General features: G+C 40.9%; 1 protein-coding gene across 1 annotated transcript in view; it reads right to left on the minus strand.

Annotated features, from left to right (window-relative positions):
- suclg2 (succinate-CoA ligase GDP-forming subunit beta) overlaps positions 1 to 25,821 on the minus strand; it is an 86,466-nt gene that overhangs the window by 40,245 nt on the left and 20,400 nt on the right. The window contains exons 2-7 of the mRNA XM_035151829.2: positions 24,646 to 24,787; positions 8,325 to 8,424; positions 7,169 to 7,259; positions 5,489 to 5,641; positions 4,399 to 4,488; positions 3,544 to 3,640 (exon numbers count right to left, since the gene is read on the minus strand). Coding sequence (XP_035007720.1) covers positions 3,544 to 3,640; positions 4,399 to 4,488; positions 5,489 to 5,641; positions 7,169 to 7,259; positions 8,325 to 8,424; positions 24,646 to 24,787 — 673 coding nt within the window. The remainder of the gene's footprint in view (positions 1 to 3,543; positions 3,641 to 4,398; positions 4,489 to 5,488; positions 5,642 to 7,168; positions 7,260 to 8,324; positions 8,425 to 24,645; positions 24,788 to 25,821) is intronic.

Below are 25,821 nucleotides of genomic sequence, written 5' to 3' on the forward strand. Positions count from 1 at the left end.
TTTTTGACATTGCCTCCATGGAATAGACCACTATAGTAAATTGACATTTCCTTAAGACTTCAAAGAGAGTACATTTCAAAGAGAACGCACTCAGAGCTACCTGAAAAAATATCAGGGAAGAAATGTAATAAATTAGTCGAAGAGATTTCTCTGTACACAACAGCACTTAAACAGTGAATGTAACTTAGAAGAATAGTTCAATGTCTAGCGGAAATGTGCTTCTTTGCATTCTTGCCAAGACGTAAATGAGAAGATTGCCACCACGCTTAGCTTAGCATGACTGGAAACGGGAGAAAACAGCTCGCCTGGCTCTGTGCAGAGGTTGGAAATTCTGCCTACCAGCTCTCCTAAAGCTCTTTAATCAACTCTTCTTCTTTAATTTGTTCAAAAACAAGCTGTGGTTTCCAACAGAGCTCTGTGGCAGACAATATTTCTTAGTTAGGCACCATATCCCTAAAAATCTATTGTTTCCTTTATGGTAAGCTAAGCAAAGCAGCTGCTAGTGCTAGTTTCATATTTACTGTAAAGACACGAGAGTGGTATTCATTTTATTCAATTGTCAGTAAGAAAGTGATCAAGCCCTCTCCGACTCATTTTAACAGATAGGCCCTGTTCAGACATGCTAAGAACATCCATCCTGAGAGATCCGATCACAAGTGGTCAACTTCAAGTTCTTGTGTTCACACCTTTTATCAAAATGCATCCTGAATGCGTCTCTCTGACCACTTAAAACAGGATCTCACTTCCGCTGATCTATATGTAAATAGTCACGTACATCATTAGCGTTCGCGAAGACCAAATGAGGTTTTTAATCCACTGCAGGGATCACTCATTAAGTGGTGATTAGTGTTGATATTGTGGCAGTGACCACAAAGAAATTAACGTATGGACACTGAGATGCATAAAAATATTTTGTGTCATTTGTGGAACTGTAGCAGGTCAGAGGATGTGAGCTGAGTAGGAGGTCCTTCATATGTGGCCCAGGACACATTTGCATTCACACAATGTGGCCTGAGTAATTGGATCTCAGGACGCATTGAGGAAGTATTTGGGTGGGTTGAGATGCTGACCCCTTCTGATCGGATCTCTCAGGAAGAATGTTAATATCAGGTCTGAACAGGGTGATAGACATCTTTAAATGCGTGGTTCAATAGACTAAGTTAAACAAATCTGAGTTTACAAATTTGAGGCAAAATTGAATTTGTCTACCCATTTGGTTAAATAACCAAGAGAGCAGCCATACACCTTCAAACCATTCTCAATATGGCTGCTATGGTTTGAAGAGCGAGTAAGGTAATGCTAGGCTTGGTAACCTTGAGCACAAAGTTCTCTAATCAACAGTATATTAACTGTAGAAATACAGATACACCACACAATAAACAAAAAGAAAATAAGGGAGCATGGGAATTGACTTGAGTTTTGTTATACAGACAAAGAAACTTAAAACACACACATAGACACACAGCACATGCAGCAGGCGGCCTCTTCTGGGACTGGGGAGTGGACACACTGTGTCCTGCAGGTAAAGTAGCTCTCCCACTACACTATTCTCTTTGTTTTATTTTTGACACATCCATTATTGCAGTCCATCGACAAAATAAATTCAGCTATTACCGAATGAGACACAAAAATACAAATTTTCCACCCTTGAGAAATTCTCCTTTACGATACACGTCTCGTCGAAATGCCTGCCGGAAAATAGCTGCGCTCCCTTGTGACATGTGAACAAATCGAAACCAAAGACCGAGAGTTGGTTTTAATGTGGAGCTTGTCTACACAGCACCACCTGAGCTCAAGCCAGTTTCTCTCTCTGCTGGTGGGAAAAGAAAACTCGCACCTCTCCGCTGTTTGTAAGGAGCCATTTTTTGTTATTAATATTCATAAGGAATCACGAAACAACAAACTTATTTTGTCAGTCTTTGATAAAGCATACTTTGAACAAGAATCTGATGTTGAGCAGACTAAATAACATCAAAGACGTGACGCAGCTGCAGCAGGGTGTTGTACTACGTCTCGATAGCAGTCATCACAGTCAATCTGTGTTCAGGTTCACACATAAGACGATCACTCTTATTTCTTAGGAAGAAAAACAAAGTTCAACTCAAGTTCAGCATGAGCAGCATCACAACAGCTACAATGGGCTTCATGACTGTGTGTGCTGACTTTGTTATATCTGAATGAAGAGTATTTGAAATGTTGAACCTCCACTCCACCTCCTGATGTTGTCGCGAGTGGTGACAGAGGGACTGATATTTATTCACCCCTATCTGTTTTTAAAATTAATTCAAGTGTTATCATCTCCCGGGGAACATGCAAAGACTATATCACAGTGGACTGAGGCAGGGTCTGAGCTCTTGATTCGATAGAAACAGTATTCATTGCTCTACTGGACAATACATTCTTTCTCAACCTAATTACTTTAAGTTAATTTCAATTTAATTTCACACTGAACATGAAATGGACGAGACTGCCCAACTATAAATAATCCAGAATGGTTATTTCTTAATGTTCCAATTTGTTCTAATCACCCTTTCATTCATTGAAAGTCATTTAACAGAACTATTCCAAGTTAGTGTACGTGAGTCATGTATTTCTACTTCAGCACACTGTTGCAGAAATACAACTAAGACACACAGATAAGAGAATAGTGTGACCATTTTCTGAATGGGGCTTTTCTGTTAAAACACTAGAAGTTAAAATTTTGTTGTTGAAGAATTTGACCACTTATAAAACAAAAATAATAATAAGTAAAATATATTTGATAATGTTTACATAGAATAAAACCTCAAATGTAACATTTCAGTTACTTTAAAGAGTTGATATACAATCTGTAATCGTAGATTTTAGTATGTTTAAGAGTGTGCCGACACCGTATGTGATGCTTACAAGATGTTTTCCTACACATACATAGAATATCCCTGAGTGGATACTGATAACGGATGTGCCTGTAACTGCTGCTGTAATTTCTAGTTCCTCATTACTAGTTGATGATACACTCAATGCCTTTAATTAATCATCAACAACTAAGAAACATCAACATCAACAACATGCAATGAAAATGGAAAGCTCCGCTCCCCGCAGCATCTTGGATTTGGATCCAGACAAGAAGCTGACGTTAGTGTGTTGCAATTACAAATCCTTAAATTCATTCAGACCTGAGGAGGTTGTGTCTCTGTACCTCACAGTAAGTGATTAGTAGGCAGCTGCAAGTTCATGCTAAAATGTTTAATTTCTCAGCCATGTCTAATTATTTAAGGTGTTTAAATATCAGAGAGCTTTAATGTGATTTAGGAGCACTTATTGACAGGAGGGAAAAAAACATGAATGGATGCAGACACACACACACACACAAGTCAGAAGCCAAGTCAGTACACACACACACACACACACACACACACACACACACACACACACACACACACACACACACACACACACACACACACACACACACACACACACACACACACACACACACACACACACACAAACACACAACACACACACTCACATAAAACAAGCACTTTCTATGATACAGGGTACCTTGTCCTTCGGGAGTCTCGCCGAGAGGATTGACTTCGACTTGAGTGGCGTCGACTTTCAGGAACAGATCATAGAGCCTCTTAATCTGATCTGCTGCCTGCGTGGTCCACAGAGGACAGTAATTACCTGATGGTTCGGGTCTGAGCAGCCGGCCCCGCCAAGGCCACTCAGCCTCCCACACAGGCTACATAAAACATGGCAAATCACCTTGAACATCACGCTGTCTGAGCTTGTTTGGCATGAATGTGCATGTTTCTGAGCAGGAAGGGAAAATGTGATTCGCTTGTTTCAAAGAGGTATGAGGATAAGAAAATAATACATGTATTAAAACAAAGAATAGCACACTATGATCTAATGTAGTTGCTTCAGATCAAAAGCTTTTTTTTATCTAAACAACATTTTTTTGTTGTTTCAAATGTCAATACAGGTAGTTATCATAGAATATCGGCATCGTACAGCATCAAGCTGTAATTAAACAGTGCAGCAGCTGACTCATGGTAACCGAAGAGAACCTGACAATGCAGACACTTAACAATCTCCTTGCCCATTTAAAATCAATGCCTATTCAGTGTCCTGCAAAAAAGGATCTCATACAATGGGATGCAACCAAAGCTTAAACATCTTCAACTCTCAGTTTGCTTCTAAGAAGCAGATCTGAGCTAATCTGGTTTCTCATGTCATGAATGAAAAATACAAAATTGGGATCTGATGCCAAGAGTTACATGGACTCTACAGCTAAGCACATGTACTTATAGTGAGTTTAAACCTGAGTTGTCAGTGTGTTGTTTTCCTTTCCTGGCTTCATTTTGCAAGTTAACTTTGCATTGTGGCTTGAAAGCCTTCAGCGCCCATTACCTGTCTCTGCAGAGGTCCTTTGAAACCCAAATTAGCTGCCATGCGGAGCGCCTGGTCGTCGCGCACGCCTTCGAATATATCTATGACTTCCTATGAGAATTGCAGAGAAAGTGATGGAGGGGCAGAGAGAGAAACAAATGGCGAGAGGGAGTGAGAGAGAACTGGAGGCTCAAACACTGGGCTATAATTTGACACAAAGTGAATGTTCACATTAAACTGCCGACATCATAATTAAGTAATGGCAAGCTGCCAGACATGGAGAAAATCGACAGTTGGGACTGAAACTGTGGATTTATGATCATTAGTCGCTCGTATCTTTGACTTTCGGATAGAGAACGTTTTTTCATAGATATAAAAATGCATGAGGGATTTCATGGTTTTCAGCGGTGAAGAAAACAAAAGTATAAAAGTGAAACTGACTTTAGCAGGTATGGACAAGGTCTGTATAAACTCTGGACTTTTTAAAATCGATTTTAATGAGATGAGTGAAAGGTATACTGCGCTATTATGTAGATAGCAATACCACAGCTGTGCGATGCCTATATAATTTGAAATCTTGAGCAGAAAGAATGGATGATCTAAATGTCAGCTGGATCTTTACAATCTGCTGCAACGTCTGTGGACTATAGTAAAAGAAAGATATATATAACGATTGTAAATGCAGGCACACTCCATCTGTAATGCTTACATAGTACATCTGTTAACAATGTCCTGTTGCCAAGTAGCAGGGTGACTACAGAGGATTACGTTCTGTAAATGGAACCTAATTAATAGCAATATGAAACACAGAATGCTTTTTATGTGTGTCTGTGCATATTTGTTCACGTTAAGTGCCAGTGTTTTTTTAGCAGTGTTCAGCTGCTGTGCGCATGAAGACAGGACGATAGATTTAATTAGATTTGCAGGAAATACAAACAGAGCACAGCTTATATCTGTAAGACTCACTGAGTGATCAGGTCCTGATAAGATTTCAATACGTTTAAGTTATATTGTGCTTAACAAGATTTAGCATGCACTGTTTTTGAGGCAGATAAATGTCATCGTCATATTTATCTGATTTGATATTGCAGCGTAACAATAAACCATGTACCTTAAAGATGAGTTCTGGGGTGCTGGCGGCCACCTCCTCAATATCCATACCCCCCTGGGGGCTTCCAACCATGACAGGACCATTACAGGAGCGGTCCATTAAGATGGCAAAGTATGTCTCCCTGCTAATGTCCAGGGCCTCAGCAACCATCACCTGGACATGGCACAGCAAGAGAACAAGGGGCTGATGGAGGAATGACACTATGATACCAAGTTTACGCAGTTAACAAAAAAAATCCCATTAGAATACATTTTTAAAAGTTACATCATTTCAAATACTGGATTCAACACACAGGCAAGTAAGCAGGGTAAAAATCTACTAAGCATTTCTCGAATGAAATCCCATGTTTTTATCGAGAAGAGTTAGAGGGGGGTGTCAAACAGGTAAGCAGAGAGAGGATGCGAGCAGGAGTCTTTTGGGGAAAAAAGAAATGTTGTACTGTTGTGTAAATATGTTGCAAGTTGTCTACTCTAGATAGAGTGGTTTTGGACAACCACACCTTTCTTGTGTTCCACTTATCCAAGCATATGAATATGGATAACCTCTTAGCTCCATGTTTACAGACAGCACTCCTACCTCAGTGCTAAAAAGTCATCCACCAGTCATTCAAATGTTCTCCTACGTTTCCTGTCACTTGAATAGGAGCCTGATTCTATCAACCTAAAGATAGTCTTTCCCCACTATCCTGTTTTGTTCTTACTCACACCCAAAGTTTTGTCTCAAATATTCCTCTTCCACAACCATCATTCACATCTGTCCTGATCTTCTCACAGCATCCCTCTATCAGTGTCATGACAGCAAATCCATGTAGCTGCAGAGGTGCTGCCCCAGTTTTCTGTGGCATCCCCTGATCTGTGGTGCACTGAGTAAAGAAAGGGTTGGGCAGGTTAACAGCTGAGCTCTGGCTGTCATCTGATAGACCAGCCTCTGACTGCACTGTCACGCTGCTTGATCCTTCAGATTAGTGGATGGCTGTTCTTGCCAGGTCTGATTTCACAGCAACAGGATTTTCTTGGTGAGACAATTATGTAAAGGCCAATTCAAGTTGAAGTTTTACAGTTAACTTTGTTTTCCGTTTGCCTTTCTCTTCTGCATCCAAGTCATGGAATTATTTGGGGGATTCTTAACGTCTGGCTGCTGCAGGTGCATTGTGTAAAACTGAATGAAAAAAAAGTGTGACACTCAAAAGTGTGACACTCATTTGATTCGACAAACTCTGCAGGAGTGGGAGCTCCTGTGGGGAAAAGCAGGGGTAAACAAACATGGGGGGAGAGACAAACAGAGAGTGCAGGACCCACACAAAAGCCACAGACTGAGAAGGCTTCATCACCTGGAAACGTTTGTTTAGAGGAGGTACTGCATGCTGCATGCGAGTAGAGAACATGATATTCCTGCTTGTTAGTGGCTCATGGAAACACTTTGAATTAATATTAGGTCTTCTATTTATGCAATGAACAATAGTACCAGAAGCACAAACCCAAAGTAAACAACAGTGGACAGCTTATTTCTACAGAGCAAAAAATGTAATATGAAATAAAACCCATAGAGCCAGACTGCCTTCACGGTCGTTAATTTTACAGGACTGTATTACTGGACTCAAAATGCCTTGAAATGAGGTCAGAAAACAACAAGAAAGAGTAAAGAATATATTTCTTTCCTTTTGTCTGCACAGTGGCTCACCATTTTAACTTTTACTCCATCTTTAGGTGTCTGCTTGGTCGTCAGGTTAAAACCCAGCATCTTATTTGCCAGCTCGCCAACCACTGCAGGGCTGAAGGAGAGAGGTTATAGGTCAAACAATATCCTTTTTAAAGTCTTTTTTTAATAAATAAGAAAAAACAATCACTGAAAATCACACACTGGCAAAATGAAAGATGAGGAAAGCAGGTGTACTGACAGATGAATAAGTATTTCTTTATCTCTCCAGAGCTTTGTTCAGTTGAAGCGAGATATGCCTCAGCACTTTCTGGGTATCGATGTAACATATTCTGACAAAGCACAGCTTTTGAAGACACTTGGTACATGTACACATTGCTGTGAATGAATCTCTACTCATTCTCTCTTTTTTAAAAGCAGCCCGCATGCCGAGTCTGCTTCTGTAAGCCTGCTCCGGTTTTGTAAGTGAATACAAATTAAGCCAGGGGTTGTATTCTTCCTTTGATAGATTAGAGGAAGATGAACTGCGCGCTCATGTCACTGTCTGGGGACGATGAACTTTAGCATATCTCACTTTGAAAAAGTTTCCAGCCATTCCAAACCCTGAAGTAGGGTGACGATGATACATGTCCGGGCCAATTGTCATAAATCACCTTTTTGCCTTTAAGGCATCAGTTAACGGCAGACACCATAACTAAAAAGACAGCACTGTGTCTGTACATGGGAACTTGGTGGAGGGGAATCCAGCATCTGAGCAAAGAAAATCTCTTTCAAGGTGTTGTTTAGCCTTTTGAAAAATGCAGAAGATCTCAGATTGAAGGAATACAGCGATCACACTTTGTAATTCAAAGCCAGAACAAAATGAACCTCAGCAGCAGCACAAAACCCAATCAACCCGAGAGAGGAAAACTCAGTATGGGGTGCATAACACTTCTGCCGACCTTAAAATCCCTTTTTCAACATTTAATTGAGGGTAGTTGTTCCAAAACAAGACGCTGAAGACAGAAAAACTGTTTATTTGCAGCACAAGTAATCCTGACTGTGTCTTTGTGCCTGGGGAACATCTTCAGAGAGCTCTTTGAGCATCCTCACTCTAAAAGCTGCTGTCGTCTGACAAAATAATACAAATCTTCCTCCTGCAGTAACTCACAGTGCGAGATGCACATAGGGACATACTTACTCCTTAGTTAAGTGCACTCCACCTTTAAGGCCACTGTCGAACACACCCTTGCCTCTGCCACCAGCCAGAATCTGAGCTTTCAACACGATCTCCTTGGCATCTGAATGACGGGGAGGAGAGAGAGAGAGAGAGAGAGAGAGAGAGAGAGAAGTGGGGGAAAGAAGGACAGAGAATGTGTAACAAAACACTTAAGTAGGCTCAGCACCATGAATGCCCCCTTGAGTCTGCCACTTATCCGTCTATCTTATTGAAGAAAGGGAGGAAGAGGGAAAGAAAAGAGGGGTTAATGTGATGTGTAAAAAGATAAAGGATTACGGCGGCAAAAAAGTAAGTTTGTACACCAGAGCCCAGCTGCCATCTACAAGCCAGCAGTACTATTAATTACAGTAAAGTGTAGGAATACCACTGGACAGAGAAAATGTCTACAACCATGTGAGGGACTCTGTGAAACTGTACTTAGGCACAGAGGTGATTTAAGTGAATTGCTAATGTCGGTTTACTGCTAAAATGCTCTAGTTTAGTGGTTATAATGTTCAAAATCATAGTTTGGTGTGAAATATATTAGCATTTGCTAATTAGCACTAAACAGAGTAGAGACTGATGGGTATGATAAGTATTTGGCCACAGAACAATCAACTGGAATATTTAGACCTAATTGCAGCACGAACAGAAAAGTCAAGGATCATCCATAATCATCTGTGCAATATGGATATTTGCACCAAATTTCACGGCAATTTTTGGATATATTTTCAATGAAATAAAAAACGTGAGCTACATCCTCTCATGATTATGAATGTCTGTGGAAAATTTGATTGTAATCTATCAGACACTTTGTGCAGCTGGAATCAAAGATTGTTGTTTCGTCTACTTTATAGGACTTGATTACCGCCTGAATTATACATTATCAGAATCAGACCAGAATTGTGTTGTACTGATCGATAGACCTGCGTTGCCATCTCAAGAACCATAATGTTAAATGCAAATGCTTATTTCACAGAAAACACAAATCAGAAAATACATGCTCTTATGTTTTCTTTTTTTTTTCTTGAATCAAGTTCTATACATTTGGTTGTATTTGTGATTAACACTTATTTTATTAAAGTTTATGGTTTAAGTAAAAGATCAAGCCTCAATTACATTTCTTAATGGCGACATCTTAGGAGTTATTACCATTTCTTAAAATATATATATGAACACATTGGAATTTCTTTATTTCCTAATATTAGTATCAGCTCCCAAAAGTCGCACAATATCTAAACGGTTTACTTGGGTTTTTCTTACAATTATTATCCAAGAGCACAATCTGAGTTCAAGAAGCACTTGCAGGACTGTTGGAAATCGCCACATGACCTTGCTCCAACTATTGAACCACACACCATCCCCTTCTCTGTCACTGCCAACTTGTGAGAGCTGCCAAATCAGGAGGAGGGCCCTCTGCTCTCTATTCAGCATCCAGCATTCAGAATCTCCTTCTATTCAAATGGAGTGAGAATACATGATGAAAGATGGTCGCTGGCTAGGTTATTATTATCTAAGTGGGGGAGTTCAGCCATTGACGGGTGTCTGCCATCGGGATGGGAAGTGGGTGGTAGGGAGAGTGGAAGGGGATGATCCGTGGAAAGTCTACAAAGACACCTTGACCTTGGGAGGGCTGGAGACAAGCTGCTCCCTTCACTGAGATGCATAAAAACACAAAACTCTACAAACAGGGTGGAGTGGAGACAGGAGGTGGTGAGCCAAGAGAACCTAAGAACTCTGAATGTGTTCACTGCAGCTGTAGTAAGACAAGGACCCCAAGAAAATAGCCCCTGACAGCATGGCAGGGATTAAACTAACACTGCATTAGTGAGGCCCAGTCTCTGCGGGGGGGGAAGAGAGAGAGAGAGAGAGAGAGAGAGAGAGAGAGAGAGAGAGAGAGAGAGAGAGAGAGAGAAGGTGTGCTCTTATGCAAAGGGCTTTGAGAGGAGTCATAAATGAATAAATATGTTAATAAAAAACTGCTACTGCGCAAAATTAGAAAGAGTTCAAAGCAAAATGAAATAGTGTCCTGCGGGCATGTGCAGCAGAGGGGGACAGTATAGAGAAAATGACTTCTCCTGTAAAAGAAAAAAAAAGAAAAGAAACAAGTGGAAGAAGAAAGGTGCAGTCCAAAAAGGAGGTAGCATTGTTTGAAGTGTGGACAAAGATGAAGAGTATCGACCCACTGATGATGACCTTAAAAAAGCTAGATGTGGTTCTAAAATGACATATTAATATATTATACGGCGTGTATTGTGCCAGGAAAGGTAATGGGGTGAGAAGGAGGCAGGTGTTCATTCCTGCTGCACTAGTAATTGATAGCAAACCTGCTTATTATGCGGCACACAACAAGATATTGTCGCAATATCAGCAATTATGAATGGGCACTGAAGGAGCAATGTGCTGATAATAAGAGGAAACTTTATCAAAGAAGAGACAAACCGAGAGGAACGGAAATGTCAATGTAGATGAAAAACAAGATTTTCCCACTGCAAAACAAAAAATCTCTGTTGAATCACATCAAATCCTCTGATTAACAGTGGAACACCACACTCGGTTGGAATACATGGGGGGGATAATGATGGCCTCAAAGATCACGGCGAACATGGAGCATGGTAAAGACGAGGGTGACCATTATCTGGTAGTTTGACAGTCCTGAGATGGCCAGTAACAGACAAAGGTTGGTCCTTAATGAGTGCAGAAGTAGTAACACCGGAGTCCTGCTTTTATTTTGAACCCAGACACTGTGATGCAGTTAATCAGTAAAGACATCAGCGAGCACGGTTGGAGAAGTTCAAGGTGTGCATACAGTGAAAAAATGCAATAATAGTCCTGTAAACTGAGAGCAATGAAGTACATTCTATCAGGCAGCAATATATTGTGGAATCTGTCCAAAATGTTTCCTTGAATGTATGTTTTCATTACTTGCAGTGTGCAATGCCTAGCGTACAGATGTACTACATACATAAAACATTATTTATTGACTTTCTACCACAAAAAATTCCAAGTTGCTCCTACAGAAAGTGATTATTAGCTCTCTTGGGGAAAGGGACATATTGTTGCATAATAGTCCTCTACTTCCATTTGTATCATACATGACCTACTGTGAACATGCAGAGAAAGATTTTCATCTCCATTTGTTTCCTATATCTTGGGGACACAGAGGAGGAGATTAACATCGCACAACATCTCCAATCACATCACATGCAATCGGAGTAATGCGGTTATCATCCTCGGGCCTTACTCATTTCCCAGTAATGAGTGCAAATCAACTCCCAGTCTGCTTGCCAGTGACAGCAGCTGGCAAAGAGGATGTAACTTCTACAATCACCGTCTCCTTCACCCTCTCTCTCTCTCTCTGTGCACTTTTAAAAAAGGCCTACCCCCCCTGTGCTCCATGTAGCCCATGGGTGGCCGGCAGCAGAGTTAGCGTTGGTCTGATATTTAATTAAACCTTCGAGGCTGTGCCATAAGGGAGATTCTGGCTGGTGTGGGACAGATGTAGGCTGAGTGCCAATCCAGAGAGCGAAAGATGTGGCTACCATCTGCATGAGGAGAGAAAAAGATCAGGGTGGCTCTCCCCAGCCTGCATGTGTGTTGAAATGAAAGTAATGTAGCAGCTAAATGGAGAGGACTAATCAAACTCCTGGGAGGGAGGCAAAAACAAACACAAACTAACACAGCCACAATTCAACACCAACAAGAACTTGAGCCTTCCAATCAATAAATGCTATTAACACTACAGGGAAGGAAAAAACCCAGAAAAACACTTCTTAAGTGTTATACTCTGTGCTCATTATAACCGAACTCTTGGTTATGCTGCATGACGGTGTTGACTGCTGTATGGAGCAGGTGGACACATACATTTCAAAAAATGGAGAGTCTTTATTTCTCAGAGACCATTAAAGTGTAATTCATATATTATAATTTATAATTCAGGTGGTAATCAAGTCCTATAGAGTAGACGAAACAACAATCTTTGATTCCAGCTGCTTTCATCTTTTGGCTCAATTATGTTGTCAACTGCATATTGATAGCTACAGAAAGCGATTGGAGCAACTCTCGCTTTTCGCCACAGGGCTTTTAGCTGTGTCACAGCCATGGCTCACTGATACTGGGAACTATGAAGTCATAACGTACTGTAGCTGAAAGTACCATAGGCAATGAAGGGAATTAATAACTCAAAACGGAGCTTTGCAATTTGCTTTCATAATTGCATAAGCATGGAGGTGAATATGTTCATGCTGTTCCCCTTGCATGTGTATTAAAAACACTTCTGTAAAATATTGAGAGTAATTGCCTTAGATGCAAATTATGTTTTTTTAATTACAATTTGGAGCCAGCAGGGCTAGCAAATGGAGCAGACCATATGTATTGTTCTGACTTCTTGTGTGATGACTTTGTTCAGTGGTCAAGCTGATATTATTCGTAAACTTTCACCATTTCCAATTTTGCCTGGCTGTGAAAAGGTCAGACAAAAAATGGCTCTTCATTCATGCATTGATGGCGGATGAACCGGAAGGAAAGATAGGGCAATACAATCTGCAGGTTTTCATCTACCTTGACATATAATGGCTTAGGAATCCTTAAAGCTGAATATATTTGCCAGTTCAGTTGAGGTTGAAAAGTCAACACACACTGAGAAATCCTGACCACGCTCTTGCTAGTGGCCTGTCTGTAGGACCAAATGTTGGGACTTACACAAATCAAATTTAGATATAAAAAAGTCAGAGGTAATAACAGTACGACTCTTTGTTCCCCACAACTAACCATGTCGTTACCAATTCACTATCTTGTCTGGTGAATCCCTCTGTCCCTGTAGCCATCTCTGACTCTAATGATGCCATCTCAATGTCCGTAAGGCAAGGAGAATATCAGTGTCCCAGACGGACAGTGGCCCCTCTGTGTGATACCTGACTCCTCATTAGAGGACAAGTCCACCTGCCTTTCAGACATAGAGAGCACTTCTAATGATATCCTGAGATGGCCCTGCTCTCGTCTCAGTGACAGAGAGGTGCAGTTCAAACTTCTGGCAGAGAGTTTTTCATTGCCGTAGAAACACAGAGGTGACGGTAATGATGATGATGTCGTGGAACAATGGGTGCTAAAGGCCCACAGCGGTATCTTTAGGGAGATTCATTCATCTTGGAAGCCTCTGTGTAAAACGAACTTGCTTGTTTGAAGTCACATCATGAGAGAGTTAACTGGGAAAAATACAACCCTGGTTACAGACTCTAGAAAGTCGACATAAAAAATGTTTCAAATAAGTGAAAATATGAGCTGCTCACTAAATAGTTTGCATCAGTTCAGCACCAACAATAGCAGATAAAACTATAGAGCTACCGACATCTGCTGCTGCTGATGCACTGATGGGCAAGAGGACTCGTCACAGTCATTTCCACTGGTGAGTAATGAAGCATACCTGATGGCTCGAGCTCCCTACAAAAGAAGACAAGAGTGTTTACACATTTTCCCTCCACCACTCTTTCCATCTTAACTCAACTCTTAACTTCAGGCCATGCTAACGCATCTATGTGGGCTGCATATATGCAAAGTACCCTGACAACAAATAATATGCGACATGTTCACTTCTTCTGGCACATTAGAATCATCCTAATATGACAGAAGGATGTGTGAGAAATAATTCCAAGTCTCACCCAGAACATGAATAGGTTAGGGTGCGTAATGAGGAGGTGGAAACACTAAGCTGCTTACAGAAATCAGGCCTTTGAGAGACAGGCCCGCTTTACCCTGCAAAGCCTATTTACAGCTGTTAAGACAATTTCAGTTGCATGGCTTTTTCTTACCAATTGAAAGACCTCGGAGGCAGCTAATGTATGGGATGACAACAGGTCTTCGGAGAGGCCAGAGAATTGTGAATCTTAGCTCCTGTACTGTCCGTGTGCTTGACTATGTTTTTGCAGATTCTCATAATTGTGTTTCCTTTCTAGAATGTGTTTTTTAATTAATCTGGGGACGTTTCTGCCAGTGGGCCACTGTGCCCAAGCTAATAACCTTTTTTTCTTTCTAACCAGACAGTCCCCGTCTTTTCCCCCATTATTGGATGTGTGGGTTTTCTTGGCAGGTAATGAAGACAGAAAAAAAAATGCAGACAAACAGCTGTCTTTCTGTGTGACAGGCCGGCCCTCCTAACATACGAGAGGTGTTCTGTCCATCAGCCGGAGCACTGCAGGGAGTGGTTGTGGTGAGGCAGAGATACTCGCAGCTCGCAGCGCGCTCCAGCTAACTCACTACACTCGTTTATTTCTTCTACAATTTGATCAAAGTGGCAAACAAGGACACTGAGGTGCTGCTGTAGTGCAGAGGATAAGCAGGAGACAGCGACAACCGAAGGACAGAGATATGAGATGGTGGGGCTAAAAAAGAGAGGGAGTGAGGCACAGGAGGAGGGAAAGGTCACAATGTGTGGGTAAAATGCGAAAGAAAGAGCAATGTTGTTTTGACTTGACATTACCAGTTAATAGCTATGGAAATGAGCCTCAACCCATTTACGTAGAATTTATGAACATAATACTCGTTTCAAACTCTGGCCACGTAAAAGCAGCAGGATGGTTAATGGTTGTAAATTTATCATGTGAAATTCTTCCATTAGTGTGCACAGACCACATCAGTCTCATAAGTATATACAGTATACGCTTCAACAATAATAGTCAATTATTCCACAGCGACGTGAATTCAGACTTATCGCAGAAATGCGTAATTTTGTTCTTTTGCCATGACGCAGTTTTGAGTGTTAAATGAGTCCCAAGTGGTCAAACACAAAATGGCCAAATGTCAGAAGGTTAAATAAAAGTCATGTCATTTTAAGTCAAAGCCAAAGGCACGAGACATGACCCAATCAAATTCAATTCTGGGGGTTGTCACATATGATGCTAAGTCTTAGCAAAAGAAGAAAAATTCAGATTAGGTTTGTTGGTGTATGAGTGTAAAAGCTAAAAGTGAGGAATATATGTGACTGTGACCGGGATCATTACAAGCAACCTTACTCTGACATTAGCTAGTTCATTATCGATTGCCTTGCTAGAACAACTGGATAACACATTTTTCGGTTTCTTTAAGCATCATGTTTTTTGTTAACTTCCCCAACCACAACAACACCAGCTCACTCATTTAAAATAGACACGATGAAAGAGACCCTTCTTTCTTGTCAATGGTGATAACCTGACAGGGCTGCCACAGCCTTTACATTGGAAACATTGGAAGGGACAATGGAAACTGTTCACTAATGGAAATGGAAGATGGCAGCGATAAAACTGCAATATCCCACAAGACTGAGAGCGCATATTCTTTTGAAGTTCAAGAACCCATTTTAAGATTGGTTGCCCCGATAGATGAGCAGCTGCTTCAACGGCCTCTGTCCAGTCGACCAACGAGAGGAGGACATGACATGGGCTCCAGCTGGTGTACATTCGAACAGAAACACACAGAGCTCAAAGAGGGTCTTCTCACCCCTCACCACTTCAGAAGCATACAAAAGGGAAAGGGCCGTGGTCGAGCCAACTCCTCTCAGCACTAACTGCTACTGTCAGCGCTTTTCACCAGAGACTCTGCCTGATTTTCTGAAAGGGAAAGATGAAAGTGGTCTTAAAAGGCGCTTGAAGTGTTGAAGTGCATGAGGCGGCTCCAGTGGGGACAGTGCGAATGAGAAGGGAGGGGATGTGCGGTATGGAGAGGTCTGACCATGTTTCATGCTTTAACCATGTTTGACAGTAATATATTTGTCTGTTCCTAGTTGAAAAGGAAGAGGGGTCCCATGTGTCCTTAAGGTGGAACACATCGCCTTTTTTTTTTTCAGTGTGCACGCAATTTAACGGCTAATTTGTCCATACATTTTCATTGGTGAGATAGAATTGGTATCACAAAGAGAAAGCTGAGCATAATAAAATTCAATGACAAAGGATCTTAGCTAAATTAAAATCCAGGCAGGTAAAAATTGGAGAAAAGGCACACAGAGGAAAAGTAATAGAGAAAAGAAATATCACTGCATTGCCGCTTATATATTCACTGCTCCATGAAGCATGAAATAGCCTTAATAAAACATCCAATTTAGAGCCAGTATTATCAAGATAATAGCTCGATCACTGAGCAAGTGTTGGGACACAATGACATAAAAGACCAATTGAAGCATGAGTGATGCTCATGTGCCACAGTAGCCAGTATTCAGCGGCCATGACCGGGCTTCAAATCTATTAAAACAAATGTCCAGTACAAATCACTCATATCATTGACACTCAAATAAAGTTGAACTTTGTTTATCATTTGCTTTATGTGTCATGCAAATCTGTCTGCATTTTAATTTGAAATCGTCGTGTTTCTCTCAAGATCCCTCTCCATACCAAGAGATACTCATCGTACTATCAGAGAAAATTAAGGTAACAAGAAAATAACTTGATATTTTCTCAAAAAAGACAAATACAACTCAAAAACACTCAAAGTGACTCATTGATTTAAGGAACTCTTCTATTACCTATGTATTTGGACAGATTATTTCCAATGTTTAAACAGAAATTTGACTGAGAAAGCATTTCAGGGAATCCAGACCGGGAGGATTCAGGTGAGATGCAAATGACACACATGGACAACCAAGTCCTCTGAATGGCTGGTGGTGATATCCATAGTGGGGAGGAGCCTTTCTGTGACAGATGGTACAGACTAGACAGTGTATCGGGTTGGTGGGGAAGCATATGGTGGTATGTAGATGATCTCATACACCAGCGCCAGGCCCAGTCGGAGGTGTAAATGCTTCTCTGCACCCTGCCACAGAAAGCAGAGCTGTTGATACCCCAGCAAGATAAAATGTGGAGGCGCACCAAGTGTGATAACGGGTGTTACGCCATATCTTTTGTGACTTCAGCATTTATTTTCCTCACCCTTACTAATAAACCACTCTATTGTATCACCACCACTGACAACTTGTTTTTTAGAGATATACTTCTCTGAATGTTTATTAAATGCAAACAGTGAAACAAAAAGTCAAAATCACCATTTTCCCCTACAAAGCCACACCCACATTCAACATGATATTCTTGCAAACTTACTGTTAAATATTTATACCTTTGTAACATATATTCCACAAGTTCAGAAAGGCATTGATGTATAGAATTGCCTTTTAATGCACCGCACATTCTGTGCTTGACCGCTGATTTCTGGTCTGTGGCTAATTTCCACACGGTCAAAAGAGAACAACAAATGTACAGTACCTGCCATGATCCTACTCATCTACCTCAAGTGCAGAAGGTATTTCGGTATAATAGTATACACTTTCCTCTCCACACCAAAGCACAGGGTTTTACAGCCTGTGCACTTCCCTCCTCCAAGCCCTCTATGCCACTGGGTCCTTTCAACATGCCCTTGGCTCTATGTCTGGTGTAACCCATGTCTCTCCACACTGTTAGTGAAGGGGAAACAGTGGATAAGTCTGGAAGTCCATCCAGCAGAGGCTGCTGTGCAGGGAGTCTCCTCTGCACTTCAGTGAACAATGGAAAACCTATACCATACCAGACTTCATCGAAAGAGATCAAATTATCACCCATCCTCTGATGTTGTAAGAAGCCGGCTGTGTCGCCGACATAAGTCATTTTAATCTTTAAATTATCCAGAGGAGCATTTACTCAAGATTATATTCATGCATTGTACCTCAAACTAACCATGAATGCTAAGGTCTCCCTTAGATGAAGGCATTAACACTTGAGCAAACATCACACAATACACTTTAAGCCAGCATTGTATGGATGGATAAGATGCTAGCTCCAGGTTTACAGTGAGATCTGTCTTTATTTGTAGATCACAGGCCAGAGGCGTAGAGGGGGTCTGAGCTGCCACAGAGCGCCGACAACTAAATGAGCAGATTGAAAACAATCACTTTAGGATACACACAACAAAGTGCCTTTGGCCTTGAGCTACTTGTATTTACACATCATCTGAAGCACAGCGTGAACCTCATTCTCTTGACTTAAGGGCTCTTCAAAATCCACAGTTCCAAAAAAAGAGCCTCTCTCCTTTCTGGACAAAAAAATAGGCATTATATAGCCAGAACAATAAAATGTTTTTTTTTTCCCCGAAGCATTAAACTTATATTTACTTCAGCTACCTACATTTGTGTGTTTTCAAGCAAGTCGACCTGAGACATAAATATATGGCAGATGAACACAAGTTAGCGGAGTGGATCCCATATATCTCTTTCTTTCCCCATCTCCTAACAAACACTCACATTACAAACAAACCTGCACATCTGTACGTGCACACACACAAACACACACCTGCCTCTTCAAAGAGTTGGCTAATGTCAAGGTAGCTTGCTATTATTCAGTGAGCAAACATATCAAACTAACTATGCCTCTAATAAGCACACATGAGATTTGACAGCCATGCATAAAAACTGCTCTGTTTACACTGAATATTCATAGACAAGTGAAATAAATTAGAATGATTCCTACCTCTGTTAATTGTCATTCTGGCAGCGAGGCTGTGCTAAGCACAAAGAAGAGAAGAGGTAAGGCAGAGGTAGAGTGAGGTGAATAAGGAGTCGGAGAAATGATTTAACTTCAAAAACTGAGAACGTGGCAGAGAGAACAAAAATATGAATATACAAATTGCAACACAATTTTAGGACGATGGCAACAATAAAGAGGGACAACATATTCCTAACTCATCTGATATGAAGTGTATATATATTTGCAACTGTATGAAGCCCCCATTCATCACACAGGCACAATGCAGTGAAGATCAGAATCTGAAGCGATGTTTTCTTCTATCGCCGCTTTGTCAATGAATGATTGCTGGGGAGGCAGGAGACATGGCAGACATGATGGGCTCTCGCAGCAAGGAAGGAGAGGGAAAATGTGGTTTTGATTTAGAATTCAGGCTGAAAATCCATCAAGATTTGTTCAACAGATGCATCTGTCAAGCAGGTGGCGACACAAAAAGTGGACTGCATAATCACATTCTTTTTGGTTGTAGCTGGGCACAGGTATATGTGTACATCTATGTGACTATTTGTGTTGCATGTGCATGGCCGAAACTATCTGCTTCCAAGGAAAACATATAATCTATATTCATTAATGGGGTTGCTATGATATCTCATGACTGCTAGATTGGAAAAAGGCCTTTGTAGAAAAACCTGCATACAAATACATACGTGTCATGCGTTGGACATGTATGTATTTGTATGTATGTATATACAGTATACTGTATATACTTTTCTATTCTTGATGACCACTCAATGAAAGTGCTTTACGTTATAGTTTTGCCATCCACCCATTCACAGACACATTTATACAGTGCATCTATGTGCAGCAATTTCTCTATCACATATATATACACACACACACACACACACACACACACACACACACACACACACACACACACACACACACACACACACACACACACACACACACACACACACACACACACACACACACACACACACACACACACACACATATATATATATACATATATATATATATATGGCTAATTAAAAGTTAAAAATGTCTGCTTTTGTAAAATAACTACAGTTACATCTAAATGCAGTACACATCGCTCATCAGCACATATGACTGTTTGTTGTTTCAAAGGTGCTTTTTGGTTTCGGGTGTTTAACATTAAATATCTCTGAATGTCTACTCTTGGTTTTAGCCTTGGGTTCCACATTGATCAGAGCCTTTGCCCAAACACATTGCATAGCCAATACAAGAATTTTGAATGTGCTTAAAAAGAAAGTATCGCTCAACAGGCATAAAACAGGACGACCAAGAACAAATAACAGCAGATGATTTCAGGAACATTGCGAAAGCTCTGAGAAAACCCCCAAGACATCAGTCAGTGACATCAGCACCAACCCTCAGGTGAAATAAAGAGTGGAGTTATCATAATCCACAGATGGGAAGACTTTGAGCTTCTACTAAAGCGATGAAAGACCAAAGTGTGGAGAAAGACATATTCTGCTCATGATCCAAAATGGTGGAGGTGGTATCATGACTTGCATGAATTCTTGGCTCACCATTCTTCATTAATGACGTAGCTCATGAATGATTTCAAAAGTCTATAGAAACATAAAATCATGCAGCAAGAAAATAACCCAAAACACACCAAGTAACACAACTACAGATTTCAAAAGGGGGGAAAGTGCAAGGTTTTAGAATGACCAAGTTAATCACTTTCACTGCTTTTCAACTTGACATGAGAAGAGAATATTTTTTCATTATCCCTTCAGTTCAATGTGAAACTGAAAATAACTATCGTTAAAAAGTATTGCATTATTGATTTGATAGTCATTTGTTGACTACACACAGACGTTGACACATCTAATATCTGTTCTGGACAATTATTTCGATCTGGACCGCTCAAATATAGGGTGGTCTGATAAAAAACCTAACCCTTTGTGCTAGTTGCTTAACACATCTATATGTAAAATAGATGTTGAATAGCATAGCACATTTCTGGGAGCATGTCATACTTGTATACTGTGATGGAAATCTGAAAATACAAGAGGCTGGAACACCAAATTTGTCTATGTGTATTTTAATAGGGGCTTTCTGCAGAAAGGATCAACACAGAGAGTCACAGGGATCTCAGAGTGAAGATGGAGAACAGTCAAATGCAAGGATCTTATATAGGAGAACTAAGGCTGTTTGTCCGAGCCACTTCAGACTGGTTCTGTAGGCGCAGTTTGAGAGAGGAATTAAAACACAGGAATAAATGATTTGCATACATTTCCATTAGGTTCTTGGACAGTCAATAAGTAATAGAAAGGTCATACAGGTATATAGAAAGGTCATATAGGTTTCAGGTCCCAAACAGTTCAGGTCATAAAAGTCTTAGACAGGTATGCAATAAGTTCCTCTTCAACTATAAAATAGGTTTCAACCACACTTGGTTATTTTCCACTACACTTATTTTCCACTAGACTTTTTTCCACTACAATACCCAGACAAAAGAACATGCAAATGTGATAAATTAACAAAAAACTAACAAAAATCTTCAACATTTTGAATCACAACTATTCAATATCAAAATTAATTGATGTAACTTCAAGGGGCAAAAGTTTCTTGTTTGTTTTTTCAAACATAAAGCTGCTTGTGCTGCACACAAAACCAAAAATCAGCAGAGCTTGGGTGTGGACGTGTGGATCTGGGTCATTGGTTTTGGACAGACAGCAGGAGTTAATGTGCCACTCTCTCAGTGTCCCAGTGGAGCACACATTACAAAAACTTTGGACTTTCTGATAACTCCCTGTGCAGATCGCCCAGTATGGTGCCACAAAAAACAAACCCTACTTTCCATGAGCCATTAACTGGTTGCGAGTCACCCATCTGCCATGATGTAAACTCTTTCGTCAGAGTTGTCATTCAGGTTAATGGGAATCAGTGGTCTATGTCGGATATTTTATTTAAATTTTTGATAGCGAAGGAGAACATTTTTAAGCTATTCTGTCTTCAGCGGTAATAGAACCAATCAATCTGCGTCCACTTCAGGAGAGTGGACTCTACACTACATAAGAGGAGTGAGAAGAGTTTCTACACAGAAAAGCTGCAATTGAACTGTCAACTTAACCACTTCATGGTTCAGGGAGTTGGGAGTAGAGGAGGATACTGGTTGGTGTGCATGTGTGTGTGTGCGAGCTTATATGTGCAAGCTTACATGTCATTCATCTGTGTCTGTGCTTTAATGCTCGACTGGTTCTCTCTCTGAACCAGAGGCTCACAGCAGGATATCAGCACCATGCAGAAATCCATCTGAGTCGCTCCCGGTCAGCTCAGATACCTCAACCATCCCATACCAACACAGTCAAAGTCCATGTCCTCGACCATGGAAGCCATGAAAACAGAGCCCCATCCAGAACTGGCTTCACACCCTACCCTGCTCTACCGTCACCCTCAGGGAGTTAGAACTTGGCAGTCTTAGTTTGCATTTCAGCTCAACAGATTTTAAGAGGTTACTGATCTCCATCCTTCCCTCTCTCTAACATTCATGTGTGACCCAACATGTGAGCCATATACATGCACAGGGGCATGAATTAAAGTGTTGGGAGATGCTCTCTTGCACGCTTTAATAGTGAGCCAGCCATAAACACAGGAAACAAAAAGTGTGAGAAATACACACACATACAAGGACACTGATCAAAGATAAGTGCATGAATGGAGATGAGCGAATAAAGCAGCTGTGAAGTATGCTGTTCCCAGCACAGAGGGGTTGATTTACTAAGGGCACTTTGGCACGTGTTTCCAATTGAGGTGGGAATTTACTAACTCTCATGATATGAGTGTCACGGCCACAGTCTAGTTACCCTGAATGCACTGTCACTAATCAAAACCAGATGCTGGGCTTTTTAACACGTGTCTCGTCCATTTCTGTAAAGCAACAAAGTGCAAACTAAAGAGTGATATTGGTTGAAGGGAATAATACAAATATTTCAAAACAGCAGTCATGCAAACAAGCCTAATTCTGTGGACAATCTGGATAAATCACTTTTAGACATCAGGCTGCTTTCCCTCTGCACGTATTTTGCATTTCAACATGGAAATGTCCTAAAATACTGTAGAGCCAGATGCCACTACTGACGTGGGAAGAAACTGACGAGTTTTAAGTAACTCAACCCTTGATTCTAGCCTTGGTTTTATTAAACGGTCTAATCCCTTCTAACTCCTCAGTCCTGAGTTTTCTGTTTCTCCATTTCTTCCTGTTCCAAGCAAGATAGGTACTGTCATGAAAATCTATATCCTCTTCGTTCTATTCAGTTTATCTTTCTCTGCATCTTAACCAGGGCCACTGAAAGCAGCGCCCCAGGCACTGGAACCCAAAGGCGGCAGTAAGAGTGGCATCTCACTGTTTGACAACGAACCTGGATACATTATCTGAAAATTGCTGCTATAGTTGGAGAGGACACTGAATAAAATATAAAGCTATGGGTGGAAATATACACTGTATGTGTTAGGGAGTTTGGTGTGTGCCAAGAGAGAAGAACAGGGACGGCAGGTAATGGAAGACAAAGCTATGCGTGGGTGCATAAAAATGCGTGTGAAATCATCTTTTTTCATGCACGCAAAATGCATTTGTGAAGATTTGTGCTACACGAATAATATTGGAGTTCCAGTCACTTCCTGACATGGCTTTGAGCGAGTGTCTGGCGGCAAAAACTGAATTGTAACTGAGGATTAAAAATAAATGAATTAAAACAAAAAAGAACATGCAAAGCGTGAGAAACTGAACACGAGAGGTTGTGAAACAAATTAGCGCGGATGAGCGACATGATGAAAAACTGAGCAGGCACAGGCACTAAGCTAAAAAAACACAGGCTTCCACACATAAGCAAACACATGAAGATGCGATTAAACTTGATAAAACTTCAGACCTGATTAACCACAGCCATTTGCACGCCCTGTGGCAGGGCCGAAGATCAATGCTGCACAAAATAGGACTGTCAAGGTTTCGCAGTGTGCATCAGTACAATTACACAGCAATTACATCCAAATCACGGTTTACAAATCCCAAAATTCAACTCATTACCAGCACTACAATAATACAGAATCCACTAATGTTTAAATCCGCAACACGAGAAAACTTGTGCAGTGAGGAAACATTGTGGCCACATGTTTAAAAAGGTACAAACTGATCATTTCCTATGTATTTCAACAAGCATATGGCAAAGCAGAGCGCCAAAAAAATCAGGAGACCGTTTGTAGTAATTGCAATGTCAGATCATGTCATTTTAAAATAGTTTGAAGTAAAAGGGATGTGACTGGGCCCAAAACAGACACTACCGCTCAAACGCAGACACATCAGTTTATTTGTCACATAGTTAATCTCAACCTCAGGGCTTACCTATTATGGTAAGAAATAGGGCACGGCATTGACACCGCACCAAGTGTTGAAAACTGTGAAGGACCCAAAATCTGAATCAAAACGCTCTGTTGAGTCTTCTGCATTCTTTGATATGATTATTTGCTCATTTAAATTATACTCTTTTAAAATGTTATTTTTTTTCACATAGGCCTTGGCTGCTGATGTTGCAACATCAAACATTTCTGTTTTACAATTTTGGCTGGTTGTGTTAGATGAACTAAAAGGATTAAAGAGAAACCATGTGTTTTCTGAAGGTAAATATTCTGCGACATGTCAAAGAAAGGTATAATTTTAGTATTAGTACATAAGTAACAGTATTAAGCAATTTGCAGTCCTATCAAGGAAGACGGCTTCTTTCTCTCCAGAGAAAGATGAACTGCATAGCTGTGTTTGTGTGTTTGAGCGTGTGTGTGAGTGTGTTCGTCCTACTCACTGAGTCTCTTGGCAGCCTCCAGGGCCTCAGAAGCTGTGTCGGCCACATAGAAGCGCTGGACAGCAACGCCACTCTCTTGCATCAACTTCTTGCTCTGGTACTCTTGCAGATTCAGCCATCTCCTGGGATTCAACCAGGTGCTCTGGAGAGGAGGGGAGGGAGGGTGGCAGAGCAGAATGAATAAGCTTGACTTTGAAGAAAGAGTGAAGACAGAGCAATGAAGCACCCATATTGAGGAATCCATCATGCCTAATGACAACAAATGTTTCCTCTTCAGCTCAACATCTTCCCAAGCCTGTGCGCTCTCTTCTGAGCTGTTTTACATTATACACTGAAACATGTCCAACACCTGCCTGGGAGTGGGCAGAACTCATCCTTTCTCTTCTTCCCTCCTGCTTGCCTACCCTACACTACAAGCTTAGTCCCTCTAATTATCCTGGAATGAGACAAGCAGCCCAAACTGAGCTGCAGGCAGGGTTCTAGGGGGAGCCCTATTTTCTGGTGCGCACAAGTCCAGTACTTACTACTACTACTACTACAGGCAGTTAATACAGTCAACAGGTTAACTAACAGCAACATAACAATCAAGGAATACATTTAATTGCATAATCAGAGCAAGCGAAAACAAAATCACAAAAGCACAATACACAATTTACTCCCCTTCAAGAACAAGACAACATTTGAACAAAAAAATGCTTAACATTATTCAGCCAACTTGTTTTTTACTACAACGAAATAAAACAGCTGTCTGTGGCTTGCAGCTCCCTCTCTCTTTCCCTCCGTCCGTCTCTGTCGTTGACTGTCACTTTCCTGACGTTACACTTCTGTCTGGGTATAGCAACAAAACAATAGAAAAAGGAATTAGAGCCGAAAGTTATTTTTAAGACCACGAAAAACAAACACCGAACTAAGTGGCCTCTGCTCAGGCGGCACACAACAAACAGCACTGCAGCTGTCCATGGTGCTGAAACAATAGCTTTCCCAATACAGTGTAGATTATAGACTGATTGAACTGGAAACAGGATATTCTTTGAACAGGCCAGCCGATATGCGCTATTCTGCTTTTGCATTGATTTTTCTCCGCTGGTTGTCATTGCTGTCAAGATGTCAATGGTTTGGTGAATGTTGAAACATATGCAAATTCTTGTAAATTGATTCAGCATCTGTGCCTTCTGA

The sequence above is a fragment of the Hippoglossus stenolepis genome, chromosome 3 (assembly GCF_022539355.2).
Source record: "Hippoglossus stenolepis isolate QCI-W04-F060 chromosome 3, HSTE1.2, whole genome shotgun sequence".
NCBI classification, from domain to species: Eukaryota; Metazoa; Chordata; class Actinopteri; order Pleuronectiformes; family Pleuronectidae; genus Hippoglossus; species Hippoglossus stenolepis.